At 43.9% G+C, this 15,448-nt stretch overlaps 1 protein-coding gene across 5 annotated transcripts in view; it reads left to right on the top strand.

Moving 5' to 3' along the window:
• Positions 1-15,448, top strand: part of COL6A6 (collagen type VI alpha 6 chain) — a 274,284-nt gene that overhangs the window by 245,496 nt on the left and 13,340 nt on the right. For all 5 annotated transcript variants that reach the window (XM_033930035.1, XM_033930033.1, XM_033930034.1 and 2 more), the window contains 3 exons: positions 9,128-9,218; positions 10,273-10,944; positions 13,309-13,393. In XM_033930035.1, the coding sequence (XP_033785926.1) occupies positions 9,128-9,218; positions 10,273-10,944; positions 13,309-13,393 (848 nt within the window). The remainder of the gene's footprint in view (positions 1-9,127; positions 9,219-10,272; positions 10,945-13,308; positions 13,394-15,448) is intronic.

Genomic DNA, 15,448 nt, shown 5'->3' with positions numbered 1-15,448 from the left:
CCTTTCTTCTATTCCCCGTGTACACAACCATCTCTTTCCCTCCCTTCCTCTCTCCCAAGTCCATGCCTTCTGTGTCCAAAAACTCATTCCCTCCCCCACCTCAACATCTCTTTCCCTCCCTTCCTCTCTCCCAAGTCCATGCCTTCTGTGTCCAAAAACCCATTCAATCCCCACCTCAGCATCTCTTTCCCTCCCTTCCTCTCTCCCAAGTCCATGCCTTCTGTGTCCAAAAACCCATTCCCTCCCCCACCTCAGCATCTCTTTCCCTCCCTTCCTCTCTCCCAAGTCCATGCCTTCTGTGTCCAAAAACCCATTCCCTCCCCCACCTCAGCATCTCTTTCCCTCCCTTCCTCTCTCCCAAGTCCATGCCTTCTGTGTCCAAAAACCCAATCCCTCCCCCACCTCAGCATCTCTTTCCCTCCCTTCCTCTCTCCCAAGTTCATGCCTTGTGTCCAAAACACACTCCCTCCCCCTTTTGTGTTCCGCGTTTGCCTCCCAGCCCATCTTTGCAACTTTCTCAGCAAAACGAAGCTCAAGCCGCGAGGCTTGTCTTCTGTTTCCTGCCTGCCCTGCCGCGCACAAATAGCCGACCGGAAGTATTCTCCGACGTCAGCGCTGACGTCGGAGGGCAGGCTTTGCTTAAGCCCTCCCTCCGACGTCAGCGCTGACATCGGGGAACACTTGCGATCGGCTATATGTGAGCGGCAGGGCAGGCAGGAACAGAAGACGAGCCTCGCGGCTCCAGATGTATTGAACTCTGCGGGTCCCCCGTCCAGCTCTCTCCTGTCCACGTGGGTCGGACCGCCCCTCTCCCTAGACTGTGGCCTAGAACCCTGGGGGAGCCCGGGCCCCCTGTCAGCTCCGGGCCCCTGAATGCAGGACTGGTGGTACTGCCCTGATGGCGGCCCTGTCTGTAGTACTGATCAAGACTTTAAATCTCAATCGTCATTTCTAAAGGACAAATTCAGAAAAAGAGGATACAAGAGAAGAAATTTACATTTGGCATACAAAAGGGCAAAATATAATAATCGAACATTGTTGTTGAATCCGTCATCTACTAACCATTATGACAGCAATGTCTGCACTTTTGTTTCCCAATATACCAATGCTAGCCCTAGAATCATCCGTACTATCAAGAGACATTGGAGAATAATGCAAACATTAAACATTTTCAAAGACACCACTCTCCGTAGCTCTTATTCTCGTGGCAAGAACCTTAAAGAATTACTAGGTCCATCTGAATTGAAGTCTCTGTCATCTACCAAACCAATATTACAAGGCCATTATAAATGTGGTCATTGTAAGAATTGTGACATTATGATACAATCAGATCATTTTGTTAATTCTTTTGACAATAAACGTTATCAAATTAATTTTTTTAGCAATTGCAATAGCACTCATATTGTTTATCTTCTATTATGTCCATGTAACAAACTCTATGTCGGCAAAATGATCAGAAGTTTGAAAATTAGATTGAACGAACATCGGTCCAATCTTAAACGCAACAAAATTGAAACACCTTTGGTTGCTCACTGTTCTGCATTACAACATAAATTTCAAGATCTAAAATGTTGGGTTATAGATCATGTACCTAGATCCATCAGGGGCGGGGATCGTAACAAATTACTGTTGAAACGAGAACAACGCTGGATCTCCTACGCTAGAACCGCATGGACTAAACAACATGATTGAATGGCATGCTTTTTTCTAAATATACAACTTTATCACGAGAGTAGTAACGATTATTTTATTTTTGTATTCATTTTTTCCCCAGTTTACACTATAACAGGTCATGATTTCGTTTTCATTAGTGATGACAACTCAGTACTTTATTAGAGATTAATACTATATCGTCGTCCATCTTTATAATATTTGACACAGACATAATTCATCATGTTTTCTAAGCAGCAGAGTACTTTATTAGAGCATTTTTTATCGTTATTTCTTTTTGCTGGTCATATGATCGAATACACGTCATTTATCATGACGTCAGACGGACCCTGATTGGTCAATTTTTTCATTAGGGTCCTGTTTGATATCCTGGCGTTACTATATTTCTCTATTGGTCCTTAGAAAGTAGGATTATGCAGTTAAATCGTAGACAAGTGCATCGGACTTTGTTAGGCATATTTTATTATATCTTCAGTTAGTAGAGAATCTCACTAGAGAAAGTTTTTATTGCCTTTGTTTCTTGCCGATTATATTATGAGACACACGTCATTTATCATGACGTCATCAGAACTCTGATTGGTTAAAATTTTTTCAGCGTCCTGTTTAAATCCCGGCGCCATTTTCTTTACTAGTTTCTGAAAGAAGGACCACGTAGCTAAATTGCAGGCAAGTGCACGTTATAATATTTGCCATAGTATATTGCTGTGTTCTGGCTCTATCTAATATGCTCCAGTTAAAACTGTTGACGTTTCCAGTTTTCTAGTCTGCTTAGGATATATTTAGCAAGCCAGCAAAGATTTCTATAAATGATTTCAAAAAATGTTTTTTTCTGCTGCATTCTAATCATGATGTCTTTTAAAACACATATACCGTATTTTCGCGGATATAACGCGCACCATTGTAAAACGCGCACAGGGGTATAGCGCGCAGAAATCACGATGATATGTACAAAAACTTTTCTATACCGCGCTCAGGCATATAACGCACATGCTGCCCGACTCTCCTTTCGCCCGCCCTGACTTTCCGTGCACTGTCCTCCCTTGAAGTCCTGTCCCCCCTTGAAGGTCTGTCCCCATCCTGAAAGCCTGATGCCCCCCCCGACGTCCGATACATCCCCCCCCCCCGGCAGGACCACTCGCACCCTCACCCCGAAGGACCGCCGACTCCCCAACAATATCGGGCCAGGAGGGAGCCCAAACCCTCCTGGCCACGGCGACCCCCTAACCCCATCCCGCACTACATTACGGGCAGGAGGGATCCCAGGCCCTCCTGCCCTCGACGCAAACCCCCCCCCCCCCCAGCCGACCCGCGACCCCACTGGCCGACCCCCACGACCCCCCCACCCCCCTTCCCCGTACCTTTGGAAGTTGGCCGGACAGACGGGAGCCAAACCCGCCTGTCCGGCAGGCAGCCAACGAAGGAATGAGGCCGGATTGGCCCATCCGTCCTAAAGCTCCGCCTACTGGTGGGGCCTAAGGCGCGTGGGCCAATCAGAATAGGCCCTGGAGCCTTAGGTCCCACCTGGGGGCGCGGCCTGAGACACATGGTCGGGTTTGGCCCATGTGCCTCAGGCCGCGCCCCCAGGTGGGACCTAAGGCTCCAGGGCCTAATCTGATTGGCCCACGCGCCTTAGGCCCCACCAGTAGGCGGAGCTTTAGGACGGATGGGCCAATCCGGCCTCATTCCTTCATTGGCTGCCTGCCGGACAGGCGGGTTTGGCTCCCGTCTGTCCGGCCAACTTCCAAAGGTAAGGAAGGGGGGTGGGGGGGTCGTGGGGGTCGGCCAGGGGGGTCGCGGGTCGGCTGGGGGGGCGGTCGGAGGTTCTTGGGGGGGGCGGTCGTTGGAGGGAGGGGGGTTTGCGTCGAGGGCAGGAGGGCCTGGGATCCCTCCTGCCCGTAATGTAGTGCGGGGTGGGGTTAGGGGGTCGCCGTGGCCAGGAGGGTTTGGGCTCCCTCCTGGCCCGATATTGTTGGGGAGTCGGCGGTCCTTCGGGGTGAGGGTGCAAGGGGGATGTATCGGACGTCGGGGAGTCGGCCGGGCAAGAGGGCTTGGGCTCCCTCTTGCTCCGATCGTGGATGCGGGTGCGGGTGGGAGCGCGTGCGAGCGGTCGTTCGGGGTGGGGGTGCGAGCGGTCCTGCTGGGGGGGTGAATCGGGCGTCGGGCAGGGTGGGAACTATGTTTAAAAACTTTTGTATACCGCGCTCAGGCATATAACGCGCGAGGGGTATGCGCGGTACGTAAAATCACGTATAACGCGCGCGTTATATCCGCGAAAATACGGTATATAATAGAGCAGTCTAATTATCATTGGTTTTTTCAAGTTCACAGTTTGGTTATTTTCACTACCTTATGTTCAAAATGCAATATAACATTCAACGGTGGTACAATGCTAACTATTGTATCATTTGATTCATTTGTTTACATTAAGATAAAATACTATCCATTTTGGAATTTGACAGTTATTGCTTGATTTTGTCATTTAAAACATGTAAGTCCAGATTTGCCATTCAAATATTGATATAATGTTTTTGTTGTCTCTCTTTTAGAATCTTTGAGCACAATTAGATTTTGTCCAGCGCTATTACAAGCCTTATCAATACCCCTGAAGAAGCCCATTGGAGCGAAACGGATGGGGCCTCCGTCGGGTCACTAAGATAAGTGCCTGATATTATTAAGTCATGTTTTTGGACAGTATTGACATTATATAGCTGGTTTTTTTGATGCTCATTTGTCATTAATTGAGAGATTTTGAAAATCAATCACACAATAATTATTTATATAAAAAATTTATTCATATAAAAATTATAAAATATATTTAAATTCATTTGCACAAGGGTTTTTGACCTGTGATGAAAACCAACCCCAATTGGTTACGATCTTTTTGATTGTATTCCAGGGGTTTTTTGAAGTCTTTTCTCCCTTGTTTTAATGCACATTATATGCAACATTTAGTGCTCCACATTATTTGCCAATCCTAAAAAGTATAAGCAAAAATAACTTAACGTATTTCAATGAATAAACTGGAACTTATCTTGCACGGGTGGTTAGGAAGCAGGCTCACTCCAGCAGGCTCTTCGCCATTGGCTTCCTCAGAGAGCCTTCAAAAGCTGGAACAGAGAGAAACTTCTTCCTTCTTCGTCACCCATAATTACATCACTTCCTGGCACTATTTAAGCTTTTTCTACAAGTTTTTCACGGAATTCTTTCTTCCAATGGAGAAGATGCAATGATAGAGCACTGAAGCACTTATAGGGGTTTACCCCCAGTTAGTATTTTCACCATCTTTGTTCAAGGTTCTGAGCACCTCTCTGGTTGAAAGTTATAGAATACTGTCAGTTATGCATGTATCTGTTTACATCTGCTATTGACCTGGTGTTAAATGGTCACACCTAAACTTACAAAGCAAAAAAAGTAGGGAAGGGACACCACACATCAGCTGCAGAAACGATCAATTGATTGCAAACATATAAATAATAAAAGCATATACATATAAATGACTAAAACATATCTAAATCATAAGGCAAGCTTCAGAGAGAGTCCTTGAATCCTTTCTGTGCTAGACCGGCTATGTTTTAATCATTTAACTGTATATGCTTTTATTATTTATATGTTTGCCATCAATTGATTGTTTCTGCGGCTGATGTATGGTGTCCCTTCCCCACATTTTTTTGCTTTGTATTTTCACATGTGGTGGTGTGCTTTCTTTTTTGTGGTAGAGCACACCTAAACATAGGCAGGCCAATTTGTGTTTACGCTAATATTCTATAACTAGTGTTTAAGCCCATTACATTAACGGGTGCTAGAATATATGCCTGTCTGTCTTTCTTTCTTTATGTCCCTCTCCCTGCTCCTTTCTCTTTCTTCCTTTCTTTCTGTCTCTCTCCCTCCTGCTATTTTTCTCTCTCTCTCCCTGGCACCCTTTGTCTGTCTGTCTGTCTTTCTTTCTGTCTGTCTCTCTAGTCCCCTGTCTGTCTTTATTTCTGTCTGTCTCTCTCCCTGGCCTCCTTTGTCTGTCTGTATTTCTTTATGTCTCTCTCCCCCCCCACACACACACTTTCCTTTGCAGAAGCAGCAGCAGTATTTCCCTTCCCCTCCAGGTCCCTGTGAAGTAGTAGCAGCATTTTCCCCTACCCCCCATTCCCTTCTCTCCCCCTCCCCCCCCCCCCTTCCTTTGCAGAAGCAGCAGCGGTATTTCCCTTCCCCTCCAGGTCCCTGTGAAGTAGTAGCAGCATTTTCCCCCACCCCCCCTTCCCTTCTCCCCCCCCCCCCCCCCACTTTCCTTTGCAGAAGCAGCAGTGATATTTCCCTTCCCTCCAGGTCCCTGCTGAAGCAATTCCCTTCTCTTACCTGAGCTGTCCTGCTCCGTTCTGCCCCTCTCTGCGATCTGGCCTGCTCCGTTCAGCCCCTCCCCCTTCCCTTCCCGCGGGCTGGCATGCTGCGGCCGAAGGTTTTTGTTTTAAGTTTTAAAAGTGCCGGCGGCGGCTCCTCTCACAGCTGCTGATCCTCCTGTAAAGAGCAGCCTGCGATGGTGGCCGGCTTTAGCAAACCTCGCAGGCCACTCTCCAACTTGGTAGCACGTTCCCTCTGACGCGATCCCGTGCGTCAGAGGGAACGTGCTACCGAGTTGGAGAGCGGCCTGCGAGGTTCGCTAAAGCCGGCCACCATCGCAGGCTGCTCTTTACAGGAGGATCAGCAGCGGCGGCGGCGGCGAGTGAGGGCCGAGGACGTGGGCAGGGAGAGAGCTTGCCTGGCTTCCAGGTTGAGTGAGGGTAGGAGGAGGGGAGTGGCCAGAATGTTCCCTGCCGCTGGGTTGGCTGCCACGGAACACACACCACAGCGGCAGGCAACACGAAATCCTAAGTGCGCATGTGCGCTTAGTCTTTTATTATATAGGACGGTCTCTTGGCGCAGCATCGGCATACCTGACTTGAGGTGCCAAGTTATAGAATTGTTCCTTAAATGTTTAAAGAAAGGACCTGTGTGCTTTCAAGGGCCAAAGTAATACAACCCTTTTTTACTGGCAATATTTAAAAGTCTCATGGTCTACAGAGATTCCAGCATGTTCCAGGAGCAAAATGCTTATTGGAAAGTGCTCAGCTATATGACTGGGGGCTGAGCAGCGCCAGGGGATCAAGAAACATTTTCTGGTCCTCCTTCCATTTTCTGGTCCTCCTTCCATTCCTTTTTGAATCATGTTTTGTATTCTGAATTACATTTATTAATTTATCCTAATCTAATCTTTAGATTTATATACCGAATCTTCTTCCAAAATGGAAGCTCAACTCAGTTTACATAAAGATACTTAACATATTTAGATCAGATCTAGTTAGCAATTATAAGAAAAATAATTTAACAGAATCCACAACCTTAGTAAGATCTATTAAAAAGATGTGTTTTTAGAAATTTCCTAAAGCTTGCGAGAGAAGGAAGAATTTGTATATTTACTGGAAGATCACTCCAAATAGATGTACAAGCATATGAAAAGGATCCAGAGAAGTATCGTAAAGATTTTATTCCTTTGAGTGATGGAAAGGATAGTTTATACATCTGAAAATTTCATGACTTCATGGACCGTAACGAGTTCAAAGAAATTGAGACCAAAGGCATAAGAATTGCATACAAAATTTTGAAAGTGATATTTGCACATTTAAATTGGATTCTGAAACCAACTGGAAGCCAATGAAGTGCTTTCAGAAGAGAGGACACATGATCAAATTTCTTTTTACCATAAATCAGTTTAGCAGCCATATTTTGGAATAACTGTAATCTTTTTAGATTTCCCTTGCTCAAGCAGATGTAGAGAGAATTGCAGTAATCTAGTAGTGTTAATATAATTGCTTGTGCCAGAATGGCAAAATGCTGCTGATAAAACAGATGATGAACCTTTCTTAACATACAGATACTGAATAAGCATTTCTTAGAAAGAGTGTTAATCTGACATTTGAAAGAGAGTGAGGAATCCAACGTAAAACCTATCACCGTATGTGTCAGTTTTCTTTTATGCTTACTGTATTCCAAATTTATTTTAAAAATTTGATTAAACTCCTATCAAATACATAGGCCTCCTTTTATGAAACTGCAATAACAGTTTCTAGTGTGGGGTCCGCGCTGAATGGCCTGCGCTGCTCCTGATGCTCATTGAGTTCCTATGAGCATCGGGAGGAACACAGGCCATTCAGCACATCTCCCCGCGCTAGAAACTGCTATTGCAGTTTCGTAAAAGAGGGGGGTAAGCGTTTTACAATAAGAAGAATAAAGGATGAAGACAAATTAAAACAAGATAAGGATAATAATAAGACAAGATAATGTTAATAACAAAATCATATAGACGGGCGCATAATAATAATACATACATTAAACAAAAGGAAAGAGGGTAGAACTACAATAAGTTAAAGAAAAGAGAACGTAAATGGGAAAAACAACAGGGGAAAGGGAAAACATTTTTGTCACTGGAACTGTTGAAAATAAAGAGGAGAGTTTAATAATCAAATGCATCTGTAAATAAAAAAAAACTTTTAAAGGCTCCTTTAAATTTATCTAAATTTTGCTCTGCCCGATGTTGAGTTGGTAAGGCATTCCAAATTGTGGGTGCAGTTACTGAAAATATTGTTGTCCGGTGAGTGTTTGTAATGAGGGAACCCAGAGCAGAGATGTTGGCTGGAAGATCTTTTAGAAAAAGTGCTAACTAGTCAACTGTATATTATGGATGTTAACCTATAACCCGTGAGCTCGTTGGAGATAATGGGATAGAAAGAAATTAAATAAATAAATAAATAAAATAGTAGCAGCTATAGCCAGGGTGTCTGGCTGTGTATCTTAACTTAAGCCCCTCCTTTTTGAAGGTTCAAGGGCAAATTCTATAAGAAGTGCCCAAAAGTTAGGTGCCTAATTAGGCACTGTTCAGTGCGATTCACGTAAAATTGGGTGCTGTTTAGTTAATTGCGCTGAGCAGCACCTATTTGGGCACCTATTTTGGAGGTGCCCAATAAATAGGCCAGCTCTAGGCACAACTAAAAGCTAGGCGCCCATGGGAGTACTTAAGAGCATGGATTCTGTAAGAAGGCGCCTAACACGTAGCCACGCCCAAGCCTAACATGCAAAGTGCCTATTTTTTGGGAAGGTCGCCTAAATTTTTAGAGGCACCTTCTTACAGAATCGCGCTTTCATGATAGGCGCCTATGTTTCAATCAGTGCTGATTAAAAAGCTTAATTGAGCTTGTTGGTCAATTTAGATAGGCGCTGGTTACAGAATTTGGGCCCCAATATCTTATTTAAACACTGTTTCCCAATGAAATTTGATATGATTCTTTCCTTAAGGTTTCCCTGTTTGTTATATTGATTTATCCCCTTTCTCAGTTGATTTTCTGTGTACAGCATTCTTTGCCTGAAGATCAATAGCAATGTCTTTTCTTGCTAAATGTCATAAATCTGTAATCGTTTACTTCCCTTCCACCAGACTGATGACACTAGGAGAGCTCACGTGTTTATCTGGAGGACTGTGGAAGACCAAAGACTGGAGTTTATCCTTTCCTGCACCCTCTGCTATGGTGAGATCTGCATTCTAGAATCTTCTCTGGTGCATGTTTCAAATGGAGTTACAGGTTCTTGGGGTGCCTTACATTTATTTCATCACTAAACCTGTTGAATAGGTAGAGCTCAGTTCGGTTAGTTTCCTGTGTGATAATTCAGTGCCCACTGTGTTAGGCAAGACAAACTTACCCTGACTTGCTCATGCATTAAAAAATGAGTTTTCTATGGTTGCACGATATTTAATAATATTATCCTTGCTAAATTATCTAGAAAAATTTATGCGTGTGGGGAAAGAAACAATAGTGAAGCATGAAGGAAATATAGACTGATAGACACATATGTTGAACCCAGAAGCATAGCGAGGGAAGAAGGTTCCAGTTGGAAATATTTCATTTTGAATAATATTTCACATTTTCTGCTATGAAATTTGATTGTGGAGAGCTCAGTTTTGAAAAATACCATAAAGGGAACAAGCAAAAAAAATCTGTGTTTCCCGAGTCAGTCCTTGAGTACCCCCTTGCCAGTCAGGTTTTCAGGATATCCACAATGAATAGGCATGAATTTGATTTGCATACACTGCCTCTATTATATGCAAATTTCTTTCATGTCTATTCATTGTGGATTTCCTGAAAACCTGACTTGCAAAGGGGTACTCCAGGACTGACTTGAGAAACGCTGATCTAAGGGCATTTTACATCACCCAGTTATGTTCCTCATTTGCAATCCAAAACTCAGATATGTTTCTTTCCATTTTTTTGAGGGATCTGTTCAACCCTGGGAAGCCATGTTTTTCTAATGTAGCCTCAAATCGCTATTTTTCTAATACAGAATAAAATGTACAATACCTGTCACTTTTCAGTCTCCCGATAAAATAAAAAGGAGAAAAATCTCTTTGATAGCAGAATGAAATCACTTCTCTGCATTTTCTGAAATAAAGAATAAAACTGTTCCCTGTTTGCAAAGAAAGACTGGGAACTGATAAGATGCAGATGACAGACAAATGGCATGTGGTTCATTTTTAGCATTCAGTCTCCAAAATCAACAAAGCTTATAGGATGTTTTCCTTCCTAGATAAATGCTTTCCAGACGAAGAATGTGAGCTCGCCATTCCTCCACCAGTTGAGTTGGATATGGACATTGCGTTTGTTTTGGATAGCTCATACAACGTCAGGAGCGAAGATTATGAGGTTATGAAGGGCTTTGTGAGCGCCATGCTTGATCAGTTTGTTGTGTCTTCAGATCCTTTGCTCTCCAATGTGGATGCCAGAGTAGCATTAGTACAACAGACACCACCAGGTTTTGTGCCCAATACAAATATCAAGCCTGCTAAACTGGAATTTAACTTAGACACTTTCAGCAGTAAAAGTCTGATGCAAAGCTATATTGAGCAATCTGTTCACCAGTTGCATGGGTCAACTGCTATTGGCTATGCTGTTCAGTGGACTATTGATAACATTTTCTCAATAGCCCCTAGGCCAAGAAAACACAAGGTCTTATTTACGATACTGGGAAGTAAGACAGCTCATTGGGACAGAGCAATGCTGAATGAGGTCTCAAGGTCTGCCAAGTGTCAAGGATTCACCATGGTCACCCTGGCATTCGGAAATGAAATAAGTTATACAGATATGGTTGAACTTTCCAGTTCTCCACGAGATCAGCATTTACTACACCTGTTCCGAACCTTGAAACCTGAAATGACATATGCTCAGAGATTTAGCCGAGCCTTCTTGAATCTCCTGAAAAGTAAGTAGTACAATGTAATTGCTAAATTTGAGAGAAGGGAACAGGCCTGCAGTTAGGGAAGTGTGACTGGGATATCTCCACTAGGCACAGCTAACATGGAGTGGTGCTACGGTGTACTGATATAAGGATTTTTGCAACCTAAACAGCTTCAACTTATATGACTCCCATTCTGTCACCTACCTCAATGTTCCTTTTCTATTTCTTCTCAGCCACTTCCTGGAGACCCCGTATACACATTTTCTCTTCTCTCTCTATTTCTGCCCCAGTGGTGGTGAGGCTCCAGTCTGGATCCAGACTTAGAAAAAAAGTAGTAAAAATCTGGAGGCACTGCCTAAGTTGGGTGGAAGAAGCCATCTTTTCCTGAATAAACCAATGTTCCTCCTTGGGAGCATCACAAGCCACATACATGCCCTGTGCGATGTGTAGGAATGCCACAAAGGAAACATACACATGCAGTCTTAGAGTCAGGATGGAGGCGCCTCTGTCCCTACCATTTCCAAGGCACGCTCACACTGAGGCCATAACATTAATATGGCTGCCGAGGTCATAGGCTCAGCATACAAAACTTTCCCGACTCTAAGCCAATCTTCTAATGTTAATAATCCCTTTTCTGAATACTGGGAGCAGTGCTCTCCTATCTCTTGTACTAAACAGTTTAACTATACTGTTCTCCCAGGGAAGCTCAGAACGGTTTACATGAATTTATTCAGGTACTCAAGCATTTTTCCCTGTCTGTCCCAGCGGGCTCACAATCTGTCTAATGTACCTGGGGCAATGGGGGGATTAAGTGACTTGCCTAGGGTCAAAAGGATCATCTAGGGCCCTCCGATCTAATAATCAAAATCTATTTTCTATACCGTCAATACGGGAACTGTTTTATGATACTACTCGCAAATCTATCTTTTCAGTCACCGCCCCCTCTCTGTGAAATGCCCTCCCATGAGACGTTCGATTAGAGAACTTGCTTGAAAAATTTAAAGTCAAACTTAAAACTTTCCTCTTTAAAGATGCCTTTACTCTTTAGTATCAGCTTCCGCCTTCTAATCCCTTGATTCTTGTGAAGCTTTGAAACATCTTTTGAAGTGATTCCCATCCTAATGTTTTTGCCACTCCCCATTTACCGTCCTTTTTTAAATTAATTTTACTTTGATGTATTTTAAACAACCTTTCCCTCCCCTACTTTCTGTTTCATGTATGTTAACCTAAATTTGTCTAGGATTTTTAATATTTGATAAAATATTGCTTTTATTTATTTATTTTCACCGTTTTCTTTATCATCTTTTTACATTGTACATCGTTTACACACTTGTTTTGATAGACAGTATATAAAAAATAAAGAAACTTTAGCGTGGGTTTGAACCCACAACCCCAGGGTGCTGAGGCTGTAGCTTTAACCACTGTACTACACTCTCCCGATTATTGCTAGTTTTTGTCTCATTATTCAACTTAAAATCCGCGTGCAGCTTGGGAGTGTGCCCAGCTTTGGACACCATATATAGGATCCGGGGGCATGTGGATTGTGCACTAAGATTGCAGAATATCACTTAGCACCTAACTGGCACTTACACGTGTGAATCTAATCGAATCTTCCATTTGTGTGTCGCACAAACTTGCGCAGGCTCTAGGCGACTTATAGTGAAAGGAGAGAGAGGGGAAAGACAGGGGAGGACAGAAGGAAAGGCTTGATAGAAGAGGGGGATAGAAGGAGAAGAGAAGAGTTTTCAGCTTCTTCCAGAATAAGGTATAGCTAGTTTCCATTCTGATTGCTTCTGGGAGGTCATTCCAAGTCTTTTAAATATATCAGCCCCTAAGTTATGGATGCCTACCAGTGCCTAACTGGATTTAGGGGCCACTAGGTGCGATTCTGCAAATGGTGCCTAACTTTGAATACAAGAGTGGAGTGAATGTTATGTTCACAAGTGTAAGTGCTCCTATTCTCTAATCTTTGCATGCAAATAGTGCTTACGTATAGGTACTAATAGAGAATTTGTGGGTATGTGACAAACGAGCAGAGCTAAAAAAAAATTCATGGATAGGAGAGTTCTGTGTTTGTTACCAATCAGCAAACACGTAAGTCACCTTGAGCCTTAAGCAGGAAGGATTTTGCCTTCAGTCAGCGCCTATAGAACAAATCTGTCTTTATTCCATTATCAGGGCAATATGAGGAAACTTGCCTTTCACAACTGTTCCTTGCATGGCACTTGTTCGCTGATTATATGGCAGAGTCCAGTGTGGAGAACTAGCTATCAATGTCTATTCAGTTCATCTCCATGGTTCGCAGTCAGAAGCTGTCAAGAAAGTAGCACATTGCCAACACATTGTGACAGACCATAAGCAGTTTAATTAATTGATCCTTTTCTTCAGGCGGAATAAACGCATATCCACCTCCTGAGATTTCGTGTGGAGGACGAGGTGACACACGGTCAGGACCATTATTTGCACTTGGAAGGTAGGTCTCACCCAGTTAAACTTACCCATTCGTGAAAAAAAATGTTTACCTTTAAGGGGCTGATTTGGTCATTTTCAAGCTAGCAAGGAAGCCAAGATAAATAGCTGCAGGGTCAGGTAAAAATCCAATTCACTATCCTGAGCTTTGAGGCCAGTAATGTGTATATAACGAAAGATTCCTCCACATAGCACGGAATGCATCATTTGCCTTATTAAATTATACATGAGGCCATTATTCCTTGTAGGGCATGTAAAGTTGCCTTGATGATGTTGACAACATATGGATTTAGCAGAAGGACAGAGGAAGCTCAAAGGGCTGGGCTCTAGGAAAAAGGAAGGGCGCAAGGCAGGGTCCCTTCTGCGTGGTTGAGAAGAGTGACGCTGGGAGTGCTTGGGCCTGGCTGCATGCAGAACTTAGTGGGTTTGCAGCAAGAGAGAAATAAACCTTTAGTCTGGGGAACACAAAGCTTGGAAGTAGTGACCTCTAGAACCGTTGGCAAGTTCTGGATACAGCTAAATAGCCTCTGGTAGTTTATTTCCAGACTGAGCTGATTTATGTGCAAAGCCTGGGCTTGAAGTGAAGGCTGTAAACTTCCTAGTGCACAAAGGGAGCCAGAACACACAAAACTGAGTAATAAGAGACATGGTTATTTTTTTCTGTGAATTTTCTTGTACGTAACCATGATACCCAGTATGTTTAAGCTTATCCCACACTCCTGGCAGAATTCTATGCAACTGCACAATGCAGAATTTCCACAGAATTCCCCAGGCATGCAGAAATACCTGTGTTCTGCGCAGAATTAATCCCTCCCTGGGCCAAAATTGCAAATTGCTGCCAGCAATATCTTTGTGAGCCTGCATGGGCTCTGGAGTCTTCCCTCTACCACGTTCCTGTCCTTGATGATGTCACTTCCTCTTTCTTCAGGTGGGACTGCGGTAGAGGGAAGCCTGCAGAGCATATTGCCTCAGGAGCTGGTGTCACTGAGGTACTGCTGGATTAGGGACAGTGGAGAGGGAGTCAGAAGTGCTGGATGGGAAGGATAGGGAATGAGAAAGATGCTGGCTGGGGGACAGAGGTAAGAGAAGATGAAAGACGATGAAAGACAGAGAGAGAAATGCTGGCTCAGGGGGATAGGGAGAGATAGTGTGAGATGCTGGTTGGGGGTGTGGGGAGAGAAATTCTGGTACACCGTTGAAAACGCGCAGGACATTGGCGCGCCGACAATCCGGCCCTGACATTTGCACGCAGGACAAATGTGCGCCACTGCTTCCGCCAGTTTGAGGGCTTTCCGTTTATGTTCTAAGTGGGGGTATGGGGGGGGGAACCTCTTCACTACACTTAAAACTCCTCACGCTCCTGTTGAGGGATGGTTTGAGGGGTACCTCCCCCAGTACACTGAAAACTCCCGTTCTCCTTCCCGTTTTCGGTCTTTGGGAGTTTTCAGTGTAGTGGGGGGTCCCCCCACACACACCCCTCCCCAGCGGGAATGCGAGGAGTTGTAAGTTAAGTCAGAGCACAAAGGGGAAGGGCTGAAAGTGGCGGAAGCGGCGGCGTGCATTTCTCCTGCACACAAGTGTCAGGGCGGGATTGTCGGCGCGCCAATGCCCGGCACGCTTTTGACGGGTCACCGAAATTCCGGCTTGGGAGGGGAGAGTGAGAGGGATGAGTGAGAGATGCAGATTTGAGGAGTTAGGGAAGAGAGGCTGGCTCAGGGATGGAAGATCCTGCACACAGAGAAGCACAGAAACATAGAGAAGAGATCCTAGATGGGGAATAAACTTACATAACATAATATTGTGCTTATTGACCACGTAACCAGAAGTTCAACACGGTTTACAAAAGATTATGAAAATAAGCATGTTACATAAAGTAGGATGGTTAGTTAGTCGAAGTTTCTTAAATAAATAAATATAGGGATATATTTTTTTTTCAATTGTGATAATAATTTATATAACAATATTCATATCACAATTTAAAGAATGAATTAATAATTTGAATAGTGCTCAGACCCACAACCTTAGTGTTCTAGTGTAAAGACACACAACACCAGTTGCC

The sequence above is a fragment of the Geotrypetes seraphini genome, chromosome 2 (assembly GCF_902459505.1).
Source record: "Geotrypetes seraphini chromosome 2, aGeoSer1.1, whole genome shotgun sequence".
NCBI classification, from domain to species: domain Eukaryota; kingdom Metazoa; phylum Chordata; class Amphibia; order Gymnophiona; family Dermophiidae; genus Geotrypetes; species Geotrypetes seraphini.
This window is presented reverse-complemented; position numbering and strand designations above follow the sequence as displayed.